This window comes from Narcine bancroftii, chromosome 13, assembly GCF_036971445.1.
Source record: "Narcine bancroftii isolate sNarBan1 chromosome 13, sNarBan1.hap1, whole genome shotgun sequence".
Classification (NCBI taxonomy): domain Eukaryota; kingdom Metazoa; phylum Chordata; class Chondrichthyes; order Torpediniformes; family Narcinidae; genus Narcine; species Narcine bancroftii.
Genome location: NC_091481.1, coordinates 69,330,308 through 69,356,283, shown reverse-complemented (window position 1 = coordinate 69,356,283; position 25,976 = coordinate 69,330,308). Strand labels below are relative to the sequence as shown.

Here is a 25,976-nt window from a genome sequence, read left to right as displayed (position 1 = left end):
AGGTAGCCTTGGGCCTCCCCTTTGTTAATGGTCAGCGATGAGGAGGTGATGTTGCCGATCCACACTGCTACAGAAGTGCCAACACACAGGACAAGAAAAAACTCCAGAGGGTTGTTAACTCGGCCTGTGACATCACGGGCGCCAGACTCCACTCCATCGAGGATGTCTACAAGAGGCGGTGTCTGGAAAAAAGCAGTCTCTATCCTCAAGGATCCCCACCACCCAGGCCATGCCCTCTTCACTCTGCTACCATCGGGAAGAAGGAGGCTGAAGACGAGTACCCAGCGGCACAAGGACAGCTTCTTCCCTTCCGCCATCAGATTCCTGAATGGACAATGAACCACAGGAAAGGCCTCACTTTGACTTTTGATTGCACTATTTTTATTCATTTTTATAAGGAGGTTTATACAGCGCTGCTGCCAGGGTACAAATTTCGAGATATGTTCATGACGATAAATTCTGATTGTGACTGGAATCTGCTGGTGAGGAAGCTGAGTGCCTGCTTGCAGAGGGACGGACACAGTCCCAGATCCTTTAGCTTTGTCATGCTTCACTGGTCTCGGGGCATTGAACCAGCTCAACATTCAATACCATTATGCCCTCAGTGCTGATCGAGAAGCTGGAAACTCTAGGCCTCTGTACCCACCACCCCCCAGCAACTGGATCCTTGACTTCCTCATCCGAAGAACAGTCAGTACGAATCGGAAACAACATGTCTTCCTCACTGACGATCAGCACAGGCGTACCCCAGGGACGTGTGCTTAGCCCACCACTCTACTTGTTATACACCCGCGACTGTGTGGCCAGGCACAATTCCAATGCCGTCTACGAGTTTGTTGGCAGAATCAGACAGCGTTGCTCCTGCCGCAGCATGAATCTCGAGGCACAGTCATGACGATAAATTTTGATTCTGATTGGGGTCTGCCGATGAGGAAGTTGCAGAGGGACGGAAAGAGTCCCAGATCCTCTAACTTCACTGGGGTGATGGTGTGGAACGGCAAGCTGCGGGCGTAGATGACGTAGGTGTTCCAGAGGTTCAGGTATCTTTTAATGTAGAATGCCAACCACTTTGTTATTTTTGCCCGCTAGTCTGCTGATCCATGAATCCAACCTCATTAATCCTTGAACAAACCAGCATGCGCACATTCATCACTGGCCCTGCCAAGCCCAAAAGGGAACGAGGAAGCAAACACAGGCAAGGAGTCGAGGGGCAATTTAATCAATTTTCACAAAGCTTCATTCTCCAAAGATGGATGGTGATTAATCGCTTCCCAATTCTCTGTCCACACACCGAGCTACCGATTGGTGAATGGTGGTTGGGTGCCGAAGGGCAGGGAGGTGGCTATCCGAAGGCAGGAAGCACCTCAAGGTTCAGTCCAGAGGCAGGTACCTGCAGCATAGCTGGGCGAAGAGTGCCACCGCCAGCAGGCATCGCCCCGGGCTGAGGACCCGGCCGGCGTTCCGGTTCTGCTCGCAGCTGCAGCCTCCGGATTTGGGCTCTTCCTCCACGGGGGGCTCTGCTGTGTCGCAGTGCATCCAGTCTCGGTGGGTGGAGCCCTTGGACTCCGCCTCGATTTCCCCACCTCTCATCATCCAGTAGGTCGAGCCTTTGAAGAAGTACGTGTTGCCTGGATGGGGGGGGGGAACAAGGAAGGGCATTGGTTCCAGGCAGCACCACCCAAACACACTGATACACCTGCAAACCTCCTGCTCACCAAGTCTCCCACCCACACCCTCACACTCACCGGGCCGCACCCACACCCTCACACTCACCAGGCCACACTCACACTCTCACACTCACTGGTTCACACCCACACCCTCACACTCATCGGGCCACACTCACACTCATCGGGTCACACTCATCGGGCCACACTCACACTCACCGGGCCACACTCACACTCACCGGGCCACACTCACACTCACCGGGCCACACTCACACTCACCGGGCCACACTCACACTCACCGGGCCACACTCACACTCACCGGGCCACACTCACACTCACCGGGCCACACTCACACTCACCGGGCCACACACACTCACCGGGCCACACTCACACTCACCGGGTCACACTCACCAGGCCACACTCACACCCTCATTGGGTCTCACATTCACACCCTCACCCCCTCCCCCTCACCCCCTCCCCCTCACCCCCTCCCCCTCACCCCCTCCCCCTCACCCCCTCCCCCTCACCCCCTCCCCCTCACCCCCTCCCCCTCACCCCCTCCCCCTCCCCCTCTCCCTCTCCCCCTCTCCCCCTCACCCCCCCTCCCCCTCACCCCCCCTCCCCCCTCACCCCCCCTCCCCCTCACACTCATTGACTCACACTTGCACTTACTAAAAATGACATTCAGAGATTGGTAATTAACAGACACATGCTCACATACACACACCCTCTTACACCACAGACACACACATGCACAACCCCCCCCCAAGCGTGCGCCCCACATGCGCACGCCCCCACGCGCGCACCCCACCCCACACTGACCGTTATTGAAGCCCATGATGTCATCCAGTTCCGAAGGCACCCCCTTCCACAGGCTCATCTTCTTGGGGTAGCCCATGTCCATTCTTTTCTGCTGCTCGTCGAAGCGCCAGAACTTGTCCCCTTTGAAGAAGTAGGTCTTGCCATTGTGGGCCCACACGAAGGCGGCGTCGATGCTGCTCACTGGCAGCTCAAAGTCCCAGATGGGCCGAGGATATCCCGGCTCCACCTCCGTGTTGCTGAAGACCCAGTACTTGTCCCCTGTCACAGGACAGAAGGGAGTGAGCCACAGGATGCCTCTGCTGGTCCGCCGCTTCTCTGGGCAGGCACAGGCCCCATGACCTACAACACTACAGGCCCTTCAGCTCTCAACATTGTGCCAACCTACATATTCCTTAGAAAAAATACTAAACCCTCCCTACCCCATAACCCTCTATTTTTCTTCCATCTAAGTGTCTGTCTAAGAGTCTCTTAAATGCCCCTAATGTTCCAGCCTCCACCACCACCCCTAGCAAGGCATTCCAGGCACCCACAACTCTCTCTATATATATATATAACTTACCCCTGATGTCGCCCCTAAACTTCCCTCCCTTCACTTTGTACAGACGTCTTCTGGTATTTGCTGTTCCTCCCCTGGGAAACAGGCACTGGCCATCTACCTTACATATGCCTCTCAGAATCTTGTAGACCCCTATCAAGTCTCCTCTCCTCCTCCACGAAGGTAGGATGCCAACAAATGGCCATTCCAAAAGGACAACATGATCATAGGGACACTATATATGTGCAGTGGGTTTGCATTTGTTGTTTTTGCAATATCGTTTAAATCTTATAAAAATATTTATTATTTTTGGAAACACTATATATGGTAACATATGACCATGACTTCCTAGATGCCATAGGATTTCAAACTTTTTCTTTCCACTCAAATCCCACTTCAAGTAATCCCTCTGCCATCGGTGCTCTGTGATTGGTAAGGGATTGGTTAAGGTGGGATGTGAGGGGGAAGGGAAGGTTGAGAATCACTGCTCTGGACCCAGTTGTTAGTGAAATATTTTGCTTGAGAAAAGTTGTCATTGGCCCATTTCCTTTGGAGTTATGAAACTGTGCACATAACAAGCCAATTAGTGAAGATTAAAACAGTGGTTTTCAACCTTTTTCTTTCCCTTCACATCCCACCTTAAGCAATCCCTTACTCATCACAGAGCACCAATGAAATAGTTGAATAATGCAACGACAACAACCTTGCGCTCAACATAAGCAAAACCAAGGAGATTATTGTGGACACCAGGAGGGAGTCAGGAGAACACGACCGAGTCCTCATTGAGGGTTCAATAGTGAAGAGGGTCAATAACTTCAAATTCCTGGGTGTCAACATCTCCCAGGATCTGTCCTGGAGCCTCCATGTTGATGCAATCACAAAGAAGGCTCGCCAGTGGCTATACTTTGTGAGATGTCTGAGGCGGTTCAGTATGTCACCAAAAAACTCTTGTAAACTTCTACAGGTGAACTGTGGGGAACATTTATCACTCCCTAGTACGGAAGCACCAACTCTCAGGGCAAGAATAAACTCCAGAGGGTTGTTAACCCGGCCTGCGACATCATAGGCACCAGACTTCACTCCATCGAGGACATCTACAAGGCGGTGTCTTAAAACAGCAGCGTCTATCCTCAAAGACTCATCACCACCCAGGCCATGCCCTCCTCACTCTGCTACCGTTGGGGAAAAGGTACAGGAACCTGAAGACGAGCACTCAACGACACAAGGTCGATCTCATCCCTGCTGCTATCAGATTCCTGAATGATCAATGAACCAAAGACACTGCCTTACTTTCGTGCACTATTTATTTTATAGTAATGTTGTAAGGTGGTTATATTATGAATGTTTGCCCTGTTGCAAAACACTGAATTTCATGACTCATGTCAATAAATCCTGATTCTGATTGATAGGTGCACTCTGGTTAGTTAGGGATTTTTTTAAGGTGGTATGTGATTGGGGAAAAAAAGGTTGAGCACCATTGGATTAGAAGGGCCAAAAGGCCTGTTTCTGTGCTGTATGGAGGAGTTAAAGAAGAGATAGAAAGAGTGAAACTGGAGATCGGTGGCGGGGGTGGTGACTGAAATTGGAGAATCAAACCATTAGGTTGAAAACTGCCCAGGAGGAAGATGTTCCTTCAAGTTCTCTCCCTGACAATGGACGAGGCTGAGGTCAGATGTGTCCGTGTGGGAGACTGGACCCACAGACATGGCACGGGGGTTGGGGAGGGCTCAGAGACACACTCACCCAAAGTCCACATTGGGTTGCACTGACTCACAGGGGCTCAACCCTGCTTTCCGACCTTGTCCCCAGCTTTCCCTCACCCCATGTCGAGGGAGGGCCTGAGCAAGACCCAGAGGCAGGGGTATTACCGCTCAGCATGAGTGTGGGTGGGTGGGCGGTGGGGCTCAGGGGAAGGTTCCTCACCAATGAAGAAGATGATCTTGTGGTCTGTCAGCCTCTCGTAGACGCTGTCCACCTTCTTCAGGTCAGCTGGTAAACCTTTCCAGAAGTTCTTGATATGTGCAGGATTGAAGGAAACTAGGTTCCCAGCTCGCTGCATGCGCCAGAAGTAATGGTCTTCATCAGGAAGAAAGAACGGTTAAATTTTAATTCAATTTAATTTAGACATGCAGCACGGTAACAGACCCTTTTGGCCCACAAGTCCGTGCCACCCAATTAATCTGCAACCCCCGGTACGTTTCTAAGGGTGGGAGGAAACTGGAGCCCCGGGGAAAACCTATGCAGACACAGGGAGAATGTGCAAATTCCTTACAAACAGCGCAAACCACTGCGCTGACCGCTACAGTAACCATGCCACCCTGGCTAGATACAGTCACCCAGCGTGAGAGCAGGCCCTTTGGCCCATCCACACCAATCCCACTTGCTTGCATTTGGCCCATGTCCCTCTAAACCACGGTCGGCCAAACTACAGACCCCACACCAGCTGCGGCCCATTGCCGATTTTTTAATAACCTGTTAGAAAAAATGGCGGCAGTGCCAGAGTTGTAACGGCAACACTGCCACTGGTGCGGACCCAGGGAGAGCGGGGCGAGGAGACACCCTGCTCTGCAGGGTCCAACCGCCCAGGTTGATTGCTGTCAACTCTGTACAAGCTTTAAACAGCCGGTTAAAGGAGCTGATGGTAGTTGATAACTGCTGGGCTTTATATGGTTTGACCCTGGACTCCTTATATTTTTCTGTCTGTGGGCCACAACCAAAAAGGTTTGACCAACCCTGCCCTAAACAAAGAACAAATCTAAGTTTTGGGAATCACTATCTCAGAGGATCTTTCTAACGCACCAACAAGATCATGAAGAAGGCACGTCAGCACCTCTACTTCCTCAGGAGTTTGTGAAGGTTTGGCATGACATCAGAATCCCTGGAAAATTTCTACTGATGAGTGGTGGAAAGTGTGCTGACTGCTGCATCACAGTCTGGTATGGGGGACACCAATACCCCTGAGCGTAAAGCTCTGCAAAAGGCAGTGGACACAGTCCAGGGCATCACAGGCAAAACCCTCCCCACCATCGAGAACATCTACAGGGAACACTGCCATCAGAGAGCAGCAGCGATCATCAAGGATCCACCCCACCCAGCACCTGCTCTGTTCCCACTGCTGCCATCAGGTAAGAGGTATCGGTGCCTCAGGACTCGCACCCCCAGGTCAGGAACAGCTGCTCCCCCTCCATCGTCAGACTTCTCAATGACAAACATTTAAGGACTCTACTTGTGCACTATATTGATTTTTTTCTCTGTATTGCACAGTCAGTTTTTTTACATTTCTTTATCTGTTTACATGTTTGCACTGTGTAGAGTTTTTGCGCTACCAATTAGTGGTAATTCTGCCCCGCCTGCAGGATAAAGATGTCGTTTATGTACTCTGGCAATAAATCTGAAATCTGGACTGTTGGAAAGAAACTTCTTGAACCCAGAGGTACTGGTCTCTGTACACCTTCTGCCTGAAGGGAGCAGTGAGAAGAGCTTGTGATCAGGGTGAAGACTTAAGATGAGAGTGGAGAGATCTCGAGGGCAACTGCTTCACTTGGAGGGGGTCCATATCTGGGATGAGCTGCCGGAGCCTGTTGTAGAAAGAGGTCCAATCGCAATGTTCAAAAACACTTGGACAGATGGATGGATGGATGGTAAGGGTTTGGAACGAATGCAGGAAAATGGGACTAACCCAGAACATCAGCATGGAGACATTGGGCCAAAGGGCCTCTTCTGTGCTGTACGACCCTGTGACTGTCTCTCTGCTGTTGATAATGGCCTGCAGATGATGTGATTATAGTAAATGCTGGAGGAACTCAGTCGGTCTTGCAGTGTCCATAGGAGATAAAGATATGTTACCGACGTTTTGGGCCTGAGCCCTTCTTCAAGGTAGGAGCCCTCTGAATAAAGACTGAAGAAGGGGACGGGGAGTCCAGACCAATGGCCAAGGAGAGGTGAGAATTGATTTTGGCTCTGTGAAAGGAGATAGAGGGAAAAGGGAAGAGAGTCTGAACTGTGGAAATGGAGACAGGATGAAGATGGGGAGTGGGTCCAACAGAAACTGGAGGTCGATGTCAATACCATCTGGTTGGAGGGTTCTCAGACAGAAGATGAGGTGTTGTTCCTCAAATTTGCAGGTGGTAATGACCAGGAGACCAGGCAAAGCCATCAAACCAAGTCACAGCAAGGAGCAATCCCCTTTTTACCACTCACTCACAATGAGTAAGAAATAGCAGGTTAATGTTAAGGATGGCAAAGCTCTGGGACTGGAGTAACCCACCAAAGCACAAGCCTCGTCCCATGCACTGAGCACACCAGTTGCACCCTCTGTGGGTACTGGAGGGTGGGAGAGGCAGCGAATCCTCACCGACTCCCCTCCCACTATCCCCATGACCACCTCCATCAGTGGTTCCCTCCTGCAGTCTGGCCCTCCCTCAGGTGATCACTCAGCTCCCTGCTCACCTTTGAAGAAGAAGGCCTCGCCTCGGATGTTGGCCACGGCGTCGAAGATTACAGAACAGCGATCGGGGGATTGAGGTCCGGGCCTGAAGGGGGCAAGTTCAATTATCATCTGATTATGCATAAACAACCTGATGAAACAGCGTTTCCCTGGACCATGGTGCATACACGAATACACAAATAGTCAAAATAAATATATATACAAGCTATATTTTTGAATGATTATCATGATAACAGATCAATCTCACAGCCTACGGGAAGAAGCTATTCTCCAGCCTGGCTGTCCAGATGTTGATGCTCCTGTACCTCCTTCCTGATGGTAGTGGGTTAGTGTAGCGGCTAGCGTAATGCTGTAACACCGCCAGCTAAATGTACAGAGTCTGCGCATTCTTGCCATGTCTGCGGGGGTTCAAAACGTACCGGGGGTTGTAGGTCAATTGGGTGTAATTGGGGATCTTATTGAAACTTATAAATTTTCAAAAGGTAAAGGCAAGTTGTAGGTAAATTGTTTCCATTGGTGGGGGAGACCAGAACTAGGGGACATAGCCTCAAGATCCAGGGGAGTAGATTTAGGATGGAGATGTGGAGGAACTGAGGGTGGTGAATCTGTGGAATTCACTGCCCATTGAAGCAGTGGAAGTGACCTCAGTGAATATATTTAAGACCAAAGTTGGATAGATTTTTACGTAGTCAGGGAATTAAGGGATGTGGAAAGAAGGCAGGTCAGTGGAGTTGATCGTCGGATCAGCCGTGATCTCATTGAACAGCAGAGCAGACTCGATGGGCCGAACTGCTGACTCCCTGCGCCTATTTCTTATGTTCTTAACTGTCTCAATGTTTGGAATCAGCACCTACTGTGCTGTAAATAAAATTTAAATTAAAGGGGGAAAGAACCTGGGAAGGGGAGAAGAGATGGAGAGACAGGTGAAGGGAGGTGGGGGAAAACGTGTGGGTGTGTGAGAGAGAGAGAGGGTCTCCCACTCCACCTCTCTATCACCTCTGGCCCTTTCCCACAGCTTCCTTCCAACTTCTTAATGTAATTTTTCCTGTTTTATCGTTGCCATAGTGGTCCCAGATGGAAACATTGACTGACCAGCCCTGCCCATAGATCTGTCTGACCCGCTGAGTTCCTCCTGAAACTCCTAGTTTGCAAACAATGAACCAACATCCGTCAGGGGTTTACAATGTCCCGCTCGCCTTTCCCTGAGACCCTCAAACCCAACCTGCAGCACCTTTGGCAGCTTTCCCTCGATACAATATTCAAAGGAGTGATGTGGATGTGAAGGTGGTGGGTCTCATGATGAAGACTGGAGTGACCGGTGTACGGATGTTGTCTGAGGCCATGGAACATTTGTTGAGGTAGGATCATCAGGGCTTACTTGCTGCTCGGATGTGGGAAAGGCTCCTGCGGGATTCTGGGAGGGAGTGCAGGGTCATCCTGTGGGTCTTCACTCGTCGGATGTCTCAGTCTCCCTGTTAATGGAAGAGAAATGGTCAATGTCAGCTCAGTGTGTGTGTGAATAAACAATTCGACTCACATTCTCCCACGCTCACTGCCCCGAAGGGTCTCGGCTCCTTGGAACAGGGTCACTGCCCCGGTGGGTCTTGGCTCCTTGGAACAGGGTCACTGCCCTGGTGGGTCTTGGCTCCCTGGTACAGGGTCACTGCCCCGGTGGGTCTTGGCTCGTTGGAACCGGGTCACTGCCCCAATGGGTGACGGCTCCTTCAAACCAGGTCACTGCCCCGGTGGGTGACGGCTCCCTGGAACAGGGTCACTGCCCGGTAGGTCTCAGCTCCCTGGTTCAGGCTCCTTGGAAAACGGTCTCTGCCCTGGTGGGTGATGGCTCCCTGGAACAAGGTCACTGCCCCGGTAGGTGATGGCCCCCTGGAACAGGGTCACTGCCCCGGTGGGTGACAGCTCCCTCAGACAGGGTCACTGCCCTCGTGGGTGATGGCTCCCTCGGACAGGGTCCACAGCCAATGCCGTGGCCGTGTTGTTCAGGAAGAAACAGTCTCAGGAACTCTATAGCCATTCCCCCATCAGGCTCTCCCCTTCAATCAGCCACATTGCTTCAGACACTCCCCATCAACACCCCTACCCCCAACCCCACCGGGAGCATTTCTCCTCTTCAGAGTTCCCCATTGGTCCCCCCCCGCCCCCCCCCCACCTCCTGCTGGGACCATCGCTCCCTCTTGGACACTCCCCACTGTGCTCCCCCACTTTTCCTGGACCATCTCTCCCCCCCACCCCCCATAATATCTCCGCTAAACTCCCCCAGTCTCCTGCAGTGATCATCTACCCCCTCGGATACCCTTCACTGCCCCCCCCCACTGCCAGGACCAACTCTGTTCTTCAGTCACTCCCCCCCCCCCCCCCACTGATCCCCTGTTCCCCCCTGCTGGGACCATCCTTCCCCCTTGGATACTCCCCATTGAAACCCCCCCCCCCATCTCCTGCTGGAATCATCTTCCCCATTGGACTACCCTCACTACCCCCCCCCCCCCAGTCGAGACCTTCTCTCCCTTTCAGACTCCCCACTGTCCCCCTCCAACTGGGACCTCCTCCCTCCTTCGGACAGTCCTCACCGATTCTCTCCCTCCCCCCACTGGGACCATCTCTCCTGCTTGGACAGTCCCCAGCGATTTTCCCCCCCCCCCCCCATCCCCTCCTGCTGGGGCCAACACTTCCCTCAAAGAGCCCCCATGGCACCCTTCCCCCCCCCCACTCACACCCTGGCAGGTTGAAGACCCACCCAAGACTGAGCTGCCTCAACCCACCCAGACAGCGGCGAAAACAGTAGAAAATTAACAGGGTACCTCTGACATTTCAACACCAGATACGACAGGAATTAGCCACAGGATTTTCTGTCTAACTCTCCCCCCAATTATTTGTAGGAATCTTTGGCATTCCAAGAGGTCACTTAACCCCTTCTTGTCAGACGTCACATCCTGACTGTAATGGGACTGAGCTCATTGTAGAACAATGACATTATCTTGACAGCCCCATCTCAGGCTTTTGTCCCCAGAACGTTTCCTCTTCAAAGCTAATAACTTGGATTCGGCAACAGAGAGGACTATTTAGAAAGGGTGTGAGACAGAGATCCCGGGCCAATGTGTCATTTCTGTTCAAAGTAGCAGAGCGAATTTGAGAGAGTTTGGCGTGACAAGGGACCCCAGGGTTGACACAGCACAGGCACGGAGGGCTGGAGCAAACACGACAGCTTCCAAACAATGGGAGGGCTGTGCATGGCTGGCTGCCACACAGCTGGAGAGGAACTGGGAATGGGGTGGGGGGGAGGGGGGGGCAAGCGACCCAGATCCAGCAGGAACACCACCATGGCTTGACTTGGAGCAGAGGGCATCATGAATAGGGGGGAGTTTGGTCAGTTGGTCCAGAACTACAGGATGGGGGGGGGGGGGGTGGGGGGGGTGGGTGAGGGGTTTTGTCACATGAGGAGCAGCTGGGGTCAGGGACTGACAGGATCGGACAATGGCTGGACGGGAGAAGCCAGAGAGTAGTGGCAGATGGTTGCTTCTCAGATTGGAGGCCTGTGACTGGTGGTGTGGCCTCAGGGATCGGTGCTGGGACCGTTCTCGTTTGTCATCGACATCAATGATCTGGATGATAATGGGGTAAATTGGATCAGCATGTTCGCAGATGACACTAAGATTGGAGGCGTTGTAGAGAGCGAATAAGGTTTTCAAAGCTTGCGGAGGGATCTGGACCAGCTGGAAAGATGAGCTGAAAAATGGCAGAGGGAATTTAATGCAGACAAATGTGAGGTGTTACATTTTGGAAGGACAAACCAAAAAAGGTGAAGCATGAGACACAAAGAGACAATTGGTTGAGGAGGGAGTTTTGAGGTTCAGAAGGTCTATTCCTTATCCATGTGGACACTGACCATACAGCTGCTCCACTCCGTAGACGTCATCCTGAGGGAGTTGGAAGCGTTGCACTTCTCCGACCGGCCCCTGGTAATATGGCTGCATAATCGATTGCCCTGCTGAGGAATGCGCCAGACCAATGGCATGTCCAAACTCGTGGATGGCAACGGTAAACAGATCTGTACCTTCAACAGCTGGATCACAACAAGAGGGAATGTCACACTCATTGAGTTATGGAGCGTGGGAACAGGAAACCACCTGCCCGTGCCGACCAAAATGTCCCACCCATACCGGTCCTGTGCTCGGCCAATACCCCTCCGACCAGTGGTTCTCATCCTTCATTGGTTGAAGGCCAACATTGGTGCGGGATGGAGGCGTAGCGGCTAATGAAACACCTTTCCAGCACCAGTGATCGGGACTGGGGTTCGAATCTTGCATCGTCTGTAAGGAGTTTGTATGCTCTCCCCAGGGTTTTCCCTGGGGGCTCCAGTTTCCTCCCACCATTCAAAATATACCAGGGGTGGTAGGTTAGTTGGGTATAATTGGGTGGAATGGGCTCATGGGCTGAAATGGCCTGTTACTGTGCTGTATGTCTAAATATTTTTTTAAATTTAAAACATTTGCTCTACTCTGGGCAAAATGGTTTGTGCACGTTCATCCGATCTATTCCTCCTAATGATTTTGTACACCCCGACAGGATGTTTCACCCTCTATTGAACCAACATCAGGGTTGTACCTAGGCCTTTCTGGTGACACGGTGCAGAAGGAGATTTGCTCTTCTCTGGCACCTGACCCAATGCTGGCAAATGGGATGAATACAGCGAGTATGGATGGACAGCACGGGCCCAAGGGCCTGCTTCTGTGCCATTGGTCTCTCTCTGATTCCAATGTTGGCTCCTGGAGCACCTTATCTTCCAACTGGGTGAACTGTGATCCAGGATTCAATATTATTTACTCACCTTTTCTTCTGAAACAGCTGTTCCTTTAGAATCATAGAATATTACAGCACACAGGCCCTTCAGCCCTTCTAGTCTGGACCAAACTATTATTCTGCCCAGTCCCACTGATCTGCACCCAGTCCATACCCCTCCCATCCATGTACCTGTCCAAATTCTTCTTAAATGTTAAGATTTAGCCGCATTCTCCACCTCAGCCGGCAGCTCGTCCCACACCCCCACCACTCTCTGTGTGAAGAAGTTCCCCCTCAACTTTTCCCCCTTTCACCCTTAACCCATGTCCTCTGGTTTGTTTCTCACCCACTCTCAGTGGAAAAAGTCTACCTACATTTACTCTGTCCGTCCCCCTCATAATTTTAAATACCTCCATCAAATCTCCCCTCATTCTTCTATGCTCCAGGGAATAATAATCATCACCTGTTTAACTTTCCCTGTAACTTCATACCTCAAGTCCCAGCCACATCCTAGTAAATCTCTGCACTCTTTCTATCTTATTGATATCTTCCTGTAGTTTGGTGACCAAAACTGCACACAATTCTCCAAATCTAGCCTCACCAATGTCTTACCATTACATCCCAACTCCTGTACTCGATACTTTGATTTATGAAGCCAATGTGCCAAAAGCTCTCTCTATGACCCTGTTCACCCAGGACACCACTTTCTGAGTTTTTTTTTAGATTATTCACATTCATGTTCTGTACATCTGACAATTGAACCGTCCAATAAAATAGGAAGCAGATCAATTTTATTGTCCTCCGATTGTACTAATACAACCCGATGAAACAGAGTTCTTCAGTCCTCGGTGCAAAACATGCAGACACACAACCAGACAAACAATACACATGCAGGACAAGTATTTCATCTATACAAGTAAATATTGTTTCATGAATATGAGAGTCTCAGGTTGTTCCTTTGGTCCTTCAGCGTTCTCACTGCCTGTGGAAATTAGCTGTTCCTCAGCCTAGTGGTGTTGGCTCTGATCCTCCTGTATCTCTTCCCCGATGGGAGCAGCTGAAAGATGCTGTGTGGGGGGTGGAAGGGGCCCTCAATGATTTTGCGCACCCTCTTCAGACAATGTTCCGGGAGATCACATTGATGGAGGGGGAAGGAGATCCCAGCGACCCTCTTTGCTGCTTTTATGGTCCTATGGATTGACCTTGAATCCATTTCTCTGCAGCAACCGGGCCACATTATGATGGAAGGTTGACATGATGGTGGCCAGTAGCCTTGCCCACCTCAGTCTTCTCAGGAAGTGCAGCCGCTGTGAGGGAGGAGATGTTGAGTGTCCAGGATAGGTCACTAGTTAAGTGGATTCCGAAGAACTTGATGCTCTCCACTCTCCCCACAACAGAGTTGTTACAGTAGTAAAAGAGCACTTTTTCCACTAAAACGATCATTATTTGGAAGTCTGGTCATTTTATTGTTGTCCAGGTTTACCGTCCAGAACTTGTATCTGTTCAGCGGGTGAAATCTTATCCCATGGTTCAGGATTGCCCTTGCGACTCCAGCTAACGTCAGGGCTGCAGAAAGCAAGTCACAGGAGATATAAGCTTCCAGATCCAGTCAGTGGAAACAGGCTGGGTGGCTCTTGGCCTGGCCGGTTCATTAGCCGGAACGTGGGTCTCTCGGCACACAATCCTGAGATGCCATTGCCTGGGAATTATGTATCTGTATTCCGAGATCCCTCTGTTCTGCCGCACTCCTCAGTGCCCTGCCATTTACCTTGGGTGCCCTGCCTTTTTTTCAGCGGCTCGTTATTATGTTCCCACTTTCCCTTTTCAAAGTGGATTTTACCACGATGATTTAATTCTGCACCTTATGTTCCCCTTGCTCTTTTCACCCGCCCCACTCTGCTGGTGAAAGCAGGATTGTTTTCCCACTTCTCTGCTTCCGATGAGGGGCCCTGGGACTGAAACGCTGCCTCTGGTCCTCTCCCCGTGGATGCTGCCTGACCAGTTGAGTACTCCCACCATCAACCATGTTTACCTGTGGCTGCTCCCTGACACTTCCCTTCTGTACAAGGGTATGAATATTTCCCATCTTCCCATCCTCTGTGGTCGAGACTGGGAGGAAGGAGCCTCTCCAGGATTTAAGACCACGGGACACTGGAGCAGAGTTGGGCCATTTGGCCCATCGAGTCCTCCCCACCATTCCATCATGGCATATCTACTATCCTTTTCAACCCAATTCTCCTCCTCATGACCCTGATCAAGAACCTATCTATGACCACGTTCAATATCCCCAATGACCTGGCCTCCACAGCCGTCTGCCCCTTCTGGTTCCAGTCTCCCCCACCATAGGAAACATTCTCTCTATTCAGTCCTTCACTATTCAATGGGTTTCAATTTCATCCCCCCCCCCCCCACATTATTCTAAACTCCAGCGATTACAGTCCCAGAGCCATCAAATGCTCTTCATATGATGAGCCTTTCTTTGCAGGGATCGTTCTAGTGAACGTCCTCTGGACCCTCTCTAAATCCAACACGTCCTTCCTTAGATAAGGAGCCCAAAACTGCTCTCAATGCTCCACGTCCAGAATGTCTGGCAGGAAAATAGAGAACATTTCTTAAATAAGATGTAAGAAGTGAGCAGGAGTTGGCCACTCGGCCCATCAAGCCTGCTCCACCGTTCAATGTGATCACGGTTGATCTGATGATCGGCTCATTTTCACCGACCTGCCTTTTCCCCACATCCCTTAATTCCTCTACTGTGTCGAAATCTATCTGACTTTGTCTTAAATCTATTTACAGAGGTTGCCTCCACTGCTTCAGTTCTATAGATACACCACCCTCAGGGAAAAGCAGTTCCTCCTCATCTTGGTCCTAAATATACTGCCTGAACCTTGAGGCTCTGTCCCCTCGTTCAGATCTTCCTTACCAGAGGAAACAACTTGCCTACCTCTATCTCATCTTTGCTTTCAGAATTTATACATTTCTATAAGATCCCCTCTCATTCTTCTAAATTCAAGAGAGTACAGCCCCAGACGACTCAATCTCTCCTCACAGGCCAACCCCCTCATCCCTGGAATTAACCTGGTGAACACGCTGTACTTGCAGAATAACCTTCCTGCTCTTAAATTCAATCCCTCCAGCGATGAAGGCCAACATTTCTGCCTTCTTGATACCTGCAACCCAACTTTTTGTGATTCAACATGCGTTTCCTACCCTAGAGAGCGTCTTTGAGAGTTAACGGGCTCCCAACATGTGGCTTAGTTTAGAGACACGACTTGTTGCTTATGTTGGATTAACACTTACTGTTGTACGTCCATGTCTCATCCTCGTCAAAGTGAGTATCGCCTGCCAACGGGTGGTCCCCTGGAAAGAAGGCGTGCGCCAGAGTGCCCCCGGCTCCATCAAAGGGGTACCCATCTCCGTGCTGAGATCTGCCAAACTCAATGAGAATGTCCACATCTCCACTGCCAGGGGATTGCCGAAACTCCAAGGGTGAGACCTTGCTCCAGACCTGGAAGGCATGATGTAGCAAGCTGCCAATCTTCGACTGGTCCAGCTGTGATTCCACTGGATACTTCTTGATCCTGAAGAGGGAAGATATAGGACAAGCCATCACGGACACGTGCAGGTTTTCCCCGCTGAACGGGCAATGCCCCTCAATGCATGCGGATTATTTACACTGTTGCCACTTGGGTGGAAGTAAGACAGGTTGTGAGGAAGATGCACTGAGAGCCTGACTGGGACACTGGCATGGAGGTGATTCGGGTTGTCGGCGAGAGGAAGGTGTGTCCAGGGCCTGATTAGGACACTGGCATGGAAATGGTTCGGGTTGTCAGCGAGAGGAAGGTGTGTCCAGGGCCTGACCAGGACACTGCGGTGATGTTATAGGGGGTGTAAGATGGCCATGGTGTTGAGAATTAGCTGTTAAGGTTTGGATTTTAGACCTGGTGTATAAGATGTCCCGATTTTGAGGGAATATTTATAAATTTCGAGATTGTCCTATACACCAGCATATTTCATGTTGTCATGTATAGTAAAACTCTAGAATTCAAGCAACCAGCAAAAAAAAAGAGGAAAATAAATTTTAAAAATTAAAATAAGTAAGAATAAAATAATAGGTTAAAAAGTTGTAAAAGTAAACTGTTCATTCTTAATGCAGGTATATTAGTTAGGCATTGCAAGAGAGTCTTAAGCAACCGGAAAATATACTTGTTCAGTATCTAACAATCCCCATAGGTGCCGGATACCAAGGGATTAACTGTAATAAAGCACAAATGTAATATTACACAAAATTGCCTTTAGTCAGCTGTAAGGCAAAGATTCACCATGAGTATTACCCGGAGTGCAATTTCAGTCAGAGAGGGAGAAGCAAACGAAAAACACCCCCTCCCACCCCCCGCCAGAGTCACCGAGTGTCTGTGGATTCACCTCCAGCTCTCCCGCAGCCACACCGCCTTCAGTCCAACCATCAGCCACCTGCGCTAGATCCAAACCTCCAACAGAATGAGGAAGCCTTCAGCACCCAGGGCTCTTCAGATCCCTCCTTGTCATCATCATCTCTTGAATCCCACAGCCCAGTGTGAGCCCTTTAGCCTCAAGTCACCAGCATCTGCAGCCCACGTGAGCTCCTTCACTGGACCACCACCTTGGGGCCCTCTCCTCTGCTTCTTCCCCCCACCACCCCATTACGGGTGACCTTCACATGTCTGCTGCTCCCCTGGAGTGTGCAACCCCTTGAGGCCGCTGCCGAAGACAGGCACCGTCATCTTGGGCCCAGACCCCATGGTCGCAGGATTTTAAATAAAGCAACGTTGGTTCCTTTAACACAGTTTAAACCCTGTATGGAGCCGTCAGCAGTAGAACCAGGTGCCGAGACCCCACTGAGGAGTGCTATGCCTCCACTCCCCCCCCCCACCCCCAGATCCACACCAGCAGCAGAACTGCCATTGCCACAGCTGCAGCAACGCTGAGATTTTTCAGCTGCGTTGATCGTCTTCCTTACTGCAGATCCTCAGGGACGTAAAACACACCAACAATTTAAATCTATTTTTTCTCCTTGCTCGAGAAAGGATAGACAGTCTGTCTGGTCGGCAGCAAAACCTCGAGTCCCAACACGCTGAGCACCAGTGCATCTCAGGGCTGTGGGCTCACCCCACTCCTGTTCACACTACTGACTCACGGCCCCACTGCCAGGTTCAGCTCCAACAGAATCACCATTGTTGGCAGATGACACAGTGGTAGCTGGCCTCATCGGGAAAAATTATGAGTCATCTTGCAGAGAGGAGGTCAACAGGCTTGTATGGTGGTGGAAGAGAAAGAGGCTGAGCCTTAACGTGGACAGGTCGAAAGAGATGCTTGTGGATCACCTTCCACAGAGCCACAGGACATGACAGCACAGAAACAGGCCTTTTGGCCTTTCTGGTCCATGCCAAGTCCCATTGACCTGCACCCCAACCAGACACCCCCATCCATGTTCCTGTTTGCAAATGGCAAACTCATGCCCACATTCGCCACCTCAGCTGCCAGCCCGTTCCACACTCTCTGCCTGAGGAAGTTCCCCCTAAACATCTCACCTTTCACTCTTAACCCACGTCCTCTAGATCTTGTCTCACGCAACCTCAGTGGGAAAATCCTGCTTGCCTTTACCCTATCATTTTGTATCCCTCCATCAAGCATGCTTGGCGTGGCGGTTAGTGCAACACCTTTACAGTGCCAGCGATCGAGATCAGGATTCGAATCCTGCCCTGTCTGTAAGGAGTTTCTACGTTCACCCCATGTCTGCGTGGGTTTTCCCCAGGGAATCCAGTTTCCTCCCATCCTTCGAAACATACCCGGGCTGTAGGGACTTGTGACCCAAAAGGGCCTGTTTCTGTGCTCTGTCTAAATTTAAACTTAAAATCTCCCCTTATTCTCTGACGTTCCAGGGAATAAAGTCCTAACTTGTTTAACCTTTCCCTGTAACTCAGATCCTCAAGTCCCAGCAACATCCTTGTAAATCATCTCTGCTCTCCTTGATACTGATAGAACATAGAAATCTACAGCCCACAGGGTTGTGTTGCCCCATAACCTACTCCAAAGAGTTGGGTTGTTGGTACAGCAGGTTATTAAGAAGGCAAATGGAATGTTGGCCTTCATCGCTAGAGGAATTGAATTCAAGAGCAGGGAGGTCATGCTGAACTATACAGGGATCTGGTGAGGCCGTACCTGGAGAACTGGGTGCAGTTCTGGTCTCCATACTTGAGGAAGGATATACTGGCCCTGAGGAGGTTCACCAGGTTGATCCTGGAGATGAGGGGTTGACCTAAGAGGAGAAACTAAATCACCTGGGATTAGACTCACTCTAATTCAGAAGAGCGAGGGGGGATCTTAACAGAAACATATAAAATTATGCAAGGGGTAGAAAAAATAAAGGCAGGAAAATTGTTTTCACTGGTGGGTGACACCAGAACTAGGGGACATGACCTCAAGATTCAGGGGAGTAGATTTAAGAAGGAGACGAGGAAAAATCTGTTTTATCCAAAGAGTCATGAATTTGTGGAGTTCTCTGCCCAGGGAACCGGTTGAGGCGACTTCATTAAACTTAATTAAAGTTCAGTCATGTATATTTTTACACAAAAAAAAAGGAATTAATGGATATGGGGCAAAGGCAGGTGGGTGGAGTTGGGTCAATGATCAGATCAGCCATTATCTCATTGAACAGTGGAGCAGGCTCGACGGGCCAGACGGACGACTCCTGCTCCTATTTCTTATGTTCCCCACTGCATAACCCTCCATTTTACTCAGTGCCTTATATCATCAAAAAGACCCTATTGTCCCTGCCTCTGCCAGGAGCACATTCCCTGCATCCACTCCTCTTCCATCCCTCTGCCCCTTACTCCCAAGCCCCTGGAGGAAAGCCTCTGGCCATCCGCACGATTAACATCTTGTACACTTCTATCAGGTGCCCCCCCGTCCCCCCCATTCTCCGTGGGTCCAAGGAGAAAGGACCAACCTCTCCTCATGAGGTGTGCTCTCCAATCCAGGTATGTTTCCTGCTATTAGGTGCCCCATATCCCTCACAGAAGCCCAGCCTACCTCCACGTGAGAATCCGCTTCTTCCAGACGCTTCCGGACAGCGCATATCGTTTCCTTCTCCGCCTCATGATCTCCGAGGTGCCGATGATATCCGGGAGCGAGCATCTGCGTTTCTTCATCAGGTCTAGTGTTTGCTGGTCTGTTCCAAGGAACGGCGAAGACAGGGTGTGAGAGCCACATGAAAGCGGGGGGTGGGAGAGAGGGAGAGAGGCTGAATGCCGACAACAAACAATAGGGGTTCCTCCTCTGATTCCTGGCTGAGGGCACGATGGCAGGGGGGGAATATGATTTACCAGAACATTCTGTCCCTCCAGGGTGACAAGGAACGAGCAGTCGATGCCACTCTCCAAATACCATTCCTGTTGATGGAGGCCCCATCCCCTCACTCCTGATTGAATTCTAACTGCAGCAAGCAGCTGGGGAAGTTCTGAACCGTCACTACCTGGTGTGGAGGCATCAGGTCATCATAGAAAGGAAGTTGATTTCTCTTCACTTAGGGAAGAGAACAGAGTTTGAGTGTGTGGGGCGACAACCACTACGTTGGCCACACTCCTACCGGCCTACGGCAGGGGACAACCACTGAATCTGCATGTAGGCAACCTGGGAGGCTGGCCCCACCTGCCCGCTGTCAATCACTGGCCCGTATAAAAACCCAAGGCGGCCCCCCTTTAGGAGTCAGTCGGGCACGTGGAGCCAGGAAGGTACGGAGACCTGGTGTGCATACAAGCTTAAGCTGATTATAGCCTATTGTACAGTCTGCGAACTTTGTACCTGAATTCTTCGCACAGCAGTGGTCACAACGTGTCACCAATTCCCTGAGGGTATACTGTCATTGCGATGGGGGTGGGCCAGAGAGAGAGGGGGGAAGGGGAAGGGAAAGAGAGGAGAGAGAAGAGGGAGAGAGTGGATGAGGGAGGGAAAGATAGGGAGAGGAGGGCAAGAGGGGAGGGAGGGAGAGTGAGAGATGGGGAAGGGAAAGAGTGAGGGAGAGGGGGAAAGAGAATGAGAAGATGGAGAGAGGAAGGGTAATAGGGAGGAGAGGGAGAGAGAAAGTGCATGTTTACATATGTGAGAGAGAGAGAAGGGTGAAGAAGAAAGAGAGAGAGAATGAGAGGAAGGGAAAGAGGGAGAGAAGTGGAAGGGAGAGTGGGAGGGTCCAAGACAGAGAGAAACTCAGGGAAGGTGAGATTGATGAAGAAAACAGACAAACAGCAAGAGTGAAAGAGAGTGGGTGATGGCAAAATGAAAGAGATGGAACATGTAGAATCGAGCCCAGGAACAGGCCCTTCAGCCCATGATGTCTGCACCGAACCTGATGTACAAATTAAACAAAATCTCTGTTGCCAGCACATGGCCACTCATCTCTATTCTCTGCATATCCATGTGTCTATCCAGAAGCTACTTAAATGCCTCTATCATATCTGCTTCCTCTCCTGTTCCTGGCACCCACCACGTAGCCCACACACCCTCCCCCCCAACCACACATGCTGTTGTATGTGACATTGGTATCTCACAAAAAAATTCAGAATATCCACCCTTACAGCGCCTCTCACCAGGTCTCCCCTCAGCCTCCTTCGCACCAGGGAAAACAGCCCGAGTTTGTCCAAAGGTGCTGTCTGTAAGGAATTTATACGTTCCCCGTGTGTGCAAGAGTTTCATCCGGGTTCTCCAGTTTCCTCCCACCATTCAAAATGTATGGGACTTGTAGGTGAATTGGGTGACACGGGCTCGTGGGCCAGAAGGGCCTGTTACTGTGCTGTACGTCTGGGCATTCTTCAACCAGAGGGCATCGATATCAACTCCTCCAACTTCAGGAAATCAAGATTCAAGATTCAATTTATTGTCATGTATTAAAAACAGTGTCATATGACACAAAATTGCCTTTAGCCTACTGTAAGGCAGACAGATTCACCATCGACAGAAATTGCCTGAAGCGCCTTACAGTCAGAGAAAGAGAAGCAAAAGGGAGATCCCCCAGAGTCACCGAGTGTCTGTGGATTCGCCCCCAGCAGCCACACAGAGACCAGTCCAAACCATCGGCAACTCGAGCTCTCGATCCAAACCTCCAACACTATCAGGATCTCTTCAGCACCCTCTCACATCCTGATTCCAATACCCGATAACCCTTCAACGAGTCTCGAGCCAGTCTCCAGCAGTTGGCAGCCCGGTGTGAATCCCTCGACCACCGTCTCCAGCCGCCCATAGCCTGCATGGGTTCCCCACCTCGAGTCACCAACAGCCCTGCTGCCTGTGTGTTTCTTCAGCTGCAGAACCCCCTGGCTGGTCCGCTGCCATGATCACCATCCTGTGGGTCGTCTCTTCTGCTTCTCCCCGTTTTCTGGTGCCCTGCCACAGTACTCCACCTCCCGGGGTCTGGAACCCCTCATGACCGCTGCCAATCATAGGTTCCAACATCTTTGTCCCAGACCCCGCGAAACCGCCCTTCCCCTTTTTTCCTCCCTCCCCCCCATTCCTCTAACTCCTTAACCCACACCTCCCTTCCTCCAGCTCCCCTCCCACTTCCTTTTCTTCCTCCAATCAGAGGGCAGTGTTCTCATCACATCTCAGCTCCTTACCTTCCCCCTACCCTCTCTCCCCTATCACCTGCTAGTCTGTGTTCCTCCCCCACCTTTTGCCTGAGCTTTGGCACTCCTTACATCGGCTGCCTATCGCTGTGACAGCCTTCCAGTTGGTGTCAATACAGTGGACCATCTTGCCTTCCCCATCTTGTCTCCTCAGATGAGATCCACAAGACCCTAAGAGCGGCAGAGAGAATCACTGGGGTCTCCCTCCCCACCCTCAGCGTGAGCTACTGGGATCATTGTCTGAAGAGGGCATGCAAAATCATTGAGGACCCCTTCCGCCCTGCACACAGCATCTTCCAGCTGGGGAAAAGATCCAGGAGGATCAGAGCCAGCACCACCAGGCTGAGGAACAGCTTCTCCCATGGGCAGTGAGAATGTTGAAAATGACCAAAGGTACTGGTCACACTGACTGTCCGAGACTCACATATTTGTAAAGATAAAATACTTGTCCTGTGTTTGAATTGTTTCTCTGTATGTGTGTTATGTCTGCGTGTTTTGCACCAAGGACCGGAGACGCTGTTTCATCAATGACTTGACAAGAGTGGCACTGCATCGGTACATTGTACTTGTTTGCATGACAATAACCTGTCTCAGACAAGACAACCTTCCTCTCTCTCCCATCCATTCTCACATTTCCCGCCACGTTCTTTAACCACCGCTCAGCGCCACTGCAGACAACACAGATTTACATTAGACTGGCACCGCGCTCCACTCCAGATCTCACCCAGAATTCCAGTCTCCTGAATCCCAGCAAACCTCTGCATGGATTTGATGGCATCTGTCAAACTCTCCAGGGTCTGCAGCTGTGAAGTGAGAGGGTCGGGGCGAGGAAGGTAACCATAACGGGTGAGCCAGTCCTGCACAAGAACAACAGGTGGAGACAGTTCCATTATCAGACCTGCTCCCACACTGAGACTAGTGTAATCCGTGTAACTCACAATCACACCGTGACCAGTGTAATCCGTGTAACTCACACTCACACCGTGACCAGTGTAATCCGTGTAACTCACACGCACACCATGACTCGTGTAATCCGTGTAACTCACACTCACACCGTGACCAGTATAATCCGTGTAACTCACACTCACACCGTGACCAGTCTAATCCGTGTAACTCACACGCACACCATGACTCGTGTAATCCGTGTAACTCACACGCACACCGTGACCAGTCTAATCCGTGTAACTCACACGCACACCGTGACCAGTCTAATCCATGTAACTCACACGCACACCATGACCAGTCTAATCCGTGTAACTCACACGCACACCATGACTCGTGTAATCCGTGTAACTCACACTCACACCGTGACCAGTATAATCCGTGTAACTCACAATCACACCGTGACCAGTCTAATCCGTGTAACTCACACGCACACCGTGACCAGTCTAATCCGTGTAACTCACACGCACACCATGACTCGTGTAATCCGTGTAACTCACACGCACACCGTGACCAGTCTAATCCGTGTAACTCACACGCACACCGTGACCAGTCTAATCCGTGTAACTCACACGCACACCATGACTCGTGTAATCCGTGTAACTCACACGCACACCGTGACCAGTCTAATCCGTGTAACTCACACGCACACCGTGACCAGTCTAATCCGTGTAACTCACACGCACACCGTGACCAGTCTAATCCGTGTAACTCACATGCACACCATGACTCGTGTAATCCGTGTAACTCACAATCACACCGTGACCAGTCTAATCCGTGTAACTCACACGCACACCGTGACCAGTCTAATCCGTGTAACTCACACGCACACCGTGACCAGTCTAATCCGTGTAACTCACATGCACACCATGACTCGTGTAATCAGTGTAACTCACAATCACACCGTGACCAGTGTAATCCATGTAACTCACACGCACACCGTGACCAGTCTAATCCGTGTAACTCACACGCACACTGTGACCAGTCTAATCCGTGTAACTCACACGCACACCATGACTCGTGTAATCCGTGTAACTCACACTCACACCGTGACCAGTATAATCCGTGTAACTCACACTCACACCGTGACCAGTGTAATCAGTGTAACTCACACCCACACCGTGACCAGTCTAATCCGTGTAACTCACACGCACACCCTGACCAGTCTAATCCGTGTAACTCACACGCACACCATGACTCGTGTAATCCGTGTAACTCACACTCACTGCGTGACCAGTGTAATCAATGTGTGTCACACTCACACCATCAGAGCATCCCTGAGGGAGATCATGTCTCTTCAGGGAAAAGAGCAAAGCAGTTAAAGGGGTTGACATTACCCTGAATCACAATAGAAAATAAACCCTAACTTTCTCGTTTATTGTGTGAAGAAATGAACCACTTCCTCCCCTATGTTTGCGAAGCAGGGTGTGGATACAACGTGCTTTCTCTCATTTTCTGTTCTTCCCCCCAAAGCCTTGCAAAGGATCCTCACTCAAATCATCGCTGGAGTGAAATCTATGCGGAGAGCTGTTTCAAACCCCCAAGCTTTTCCCATCGAGATGCTGATCAGAGCATCCCAGAGGGAGACCCAGTCTCTTCAGGGAAAAGGACAAAGCAGTTCAAGGGGTGGTGGGGGACCTCAGCAGGTAGAAATGGTGCACAAGGCAGAGTGAGTGAGGAGTCTTTGTCGAGGTTTAATGACATATATGGAGGAGGAGAGAAGCTGGAAGCCAGGCTCAGATGTGGTAGGGAATACGGTGGGAGGCAGAGAGGGGGTGGGGAGAGAGGAAGAGAGGGTGAGAAAGAAGGGGAGAGGGAGAGATAAAGAGAGAGAGAGGGAGGGAGGGAGAGAAGATGAGAAAGGGGGAGAGAAAAAGAGAGAAAGAAAGAGGGTGTGTAGGGGAGAGAGGGAGAGAGAGAAACTCGGGAGGGTAAGATTGATGGAGAAAACAAGCAGCAAGAGAGAGAAAGAATGTAGGAATGATGAAAGGAAAGAGGCGGACAGAGAGGAAGAGGGAGGTGAAGTCAGTAGAGGGGCTGTGTGAAATGCGAAAGTCGCCACCGTGAGACCAGGTCTGTCTCACCCACTGACAGGGGAGGGGGCTGGTCCCTCTCATTGCCCCTTCCCCAGCAGATCCCCGGCTCCTCCACACTCCGCGGGGGATTCCAGATATCGTGAGTAGAGGATGGGGCGAGTGGTGGGAACCAGAGACCCCCCCCCCCTCCCCTCCACTCCCCGACCTCTCCCAGCTGCCCACTTGCTGGAGCTGGAGTGTTCGCAAACTTCCACCGAGCCTTCGCCAGCCTCTGACCCGGGGGGACGAGGACGCCCCCTACTCGCTCAATGAGGACCGCTGGACCAGCCTTACCACTCCCTTGCTGACGTCCCGGGCCGACGGCCCCTCGCCTCCGCTGAGGTGGCTGAAGATGAGGATGGTCCAGAGGACTGGGATCATTGCTGAGGAGGAGAGAGAGGGGGAGGGAGGGAGGGGGGGGGGTGTCCTCTCTCCGCGGTGTCTCCGAGCTGTTGGGACCTGCTGCCCCGCTCAACGTGCCCTCTGCAACTTCTCCTCTTGGTCCCTGGCTCCGCTTCCAGGTCAGGATCCTCTCCCCGGCGCCCCCTCTCCCTCTCACCCAACCTGCAGGGCTCTCCGTCCCGCCCTCTTCTGCTTTTGATTCTCATTGCTCGCCTTGTGACGCATCCATCCCCTCCACCCCCTTCTCTCTCTCTCCGCCCAACTCTCCCTCCCTCCCCTCTCCACTCCTCCCCCCTCAATCCTTCCCCCTCCTCCTCTCACTCCCTCACCTTTCTCTCCCTCCCCTTGGCATCTCCTCCTCTCCCTCACTCTCTCCCTCCCCTTCTATCCCTCCTTCCACCTCTCTCCCATCCCTCTCTCTCCCTCCCTCCACCTATCCTCCCATCCCTCTCTCTCCCCTTCCCCTCCCCACCTTCGCTCTCCCTCCCTCATCTCTTTCTCACTCTCTGCCCAACGCCCTCCACAGTTATCCCCAACTTTCTTCCCTTCCCTGTTAAATCCATTTCTCTTTGAGGTTCGAATTGGAGCTTTCTCTTCCAACCTCTCTGTGTACCTGTTCCACTGCACCCCCCACCCCCC

The 25,976-nt window shown here is 51.2% G+C and overlaps 1 protein-coding gene across 2 annotated transcripts; it reads right to left on the bottom strand.

Moving 5' to 3' along the window:
* Window positions 1-358: 358 nt before the first annotated feature.
* LOC138748668 (matrix metalloproteinase-17-like) lies at window positions 359-25,400 on the bottom strand. Of its 2 annotated transcripts, none has more exons than XM_069909248.1 (10): window positions 25,230-25,400; window positions 22,643-22,775; window positions 19,334-19,472; window positions 15,563-15,843; window positions 11,370-11,546; window positions 8,847-8,940; window positions 7,471-7,553; window positions 4,945-5,097; window positions 2,487-2,744; window positions 359-1,628 (listed from the first exon to the last, which is right to left on the bottom strand). In XM_069909248.1, exons 1-10 carry the CDS (start codon window positions 25,314-25,316, stop codon window positions 1,372-1,374), a joined length of 1,662 nt encoding a protein of 553 aa, XP_069765349.1. In that variant the 5' UTR covers window positions 25,317-25,400; the 3' UTR covers window positions 359-1,371. The 2 variants fall into 2 exon arrangements, with proteins under 2 accessions (XP_069765349.1, XP_069765350.1); XM_069909249.1 differs by having other exon boundaries at window positions 22,643-22,721.
* Between the last annotated feature and the right edge of the window lie 576 nt (window positions 25,401-25,976).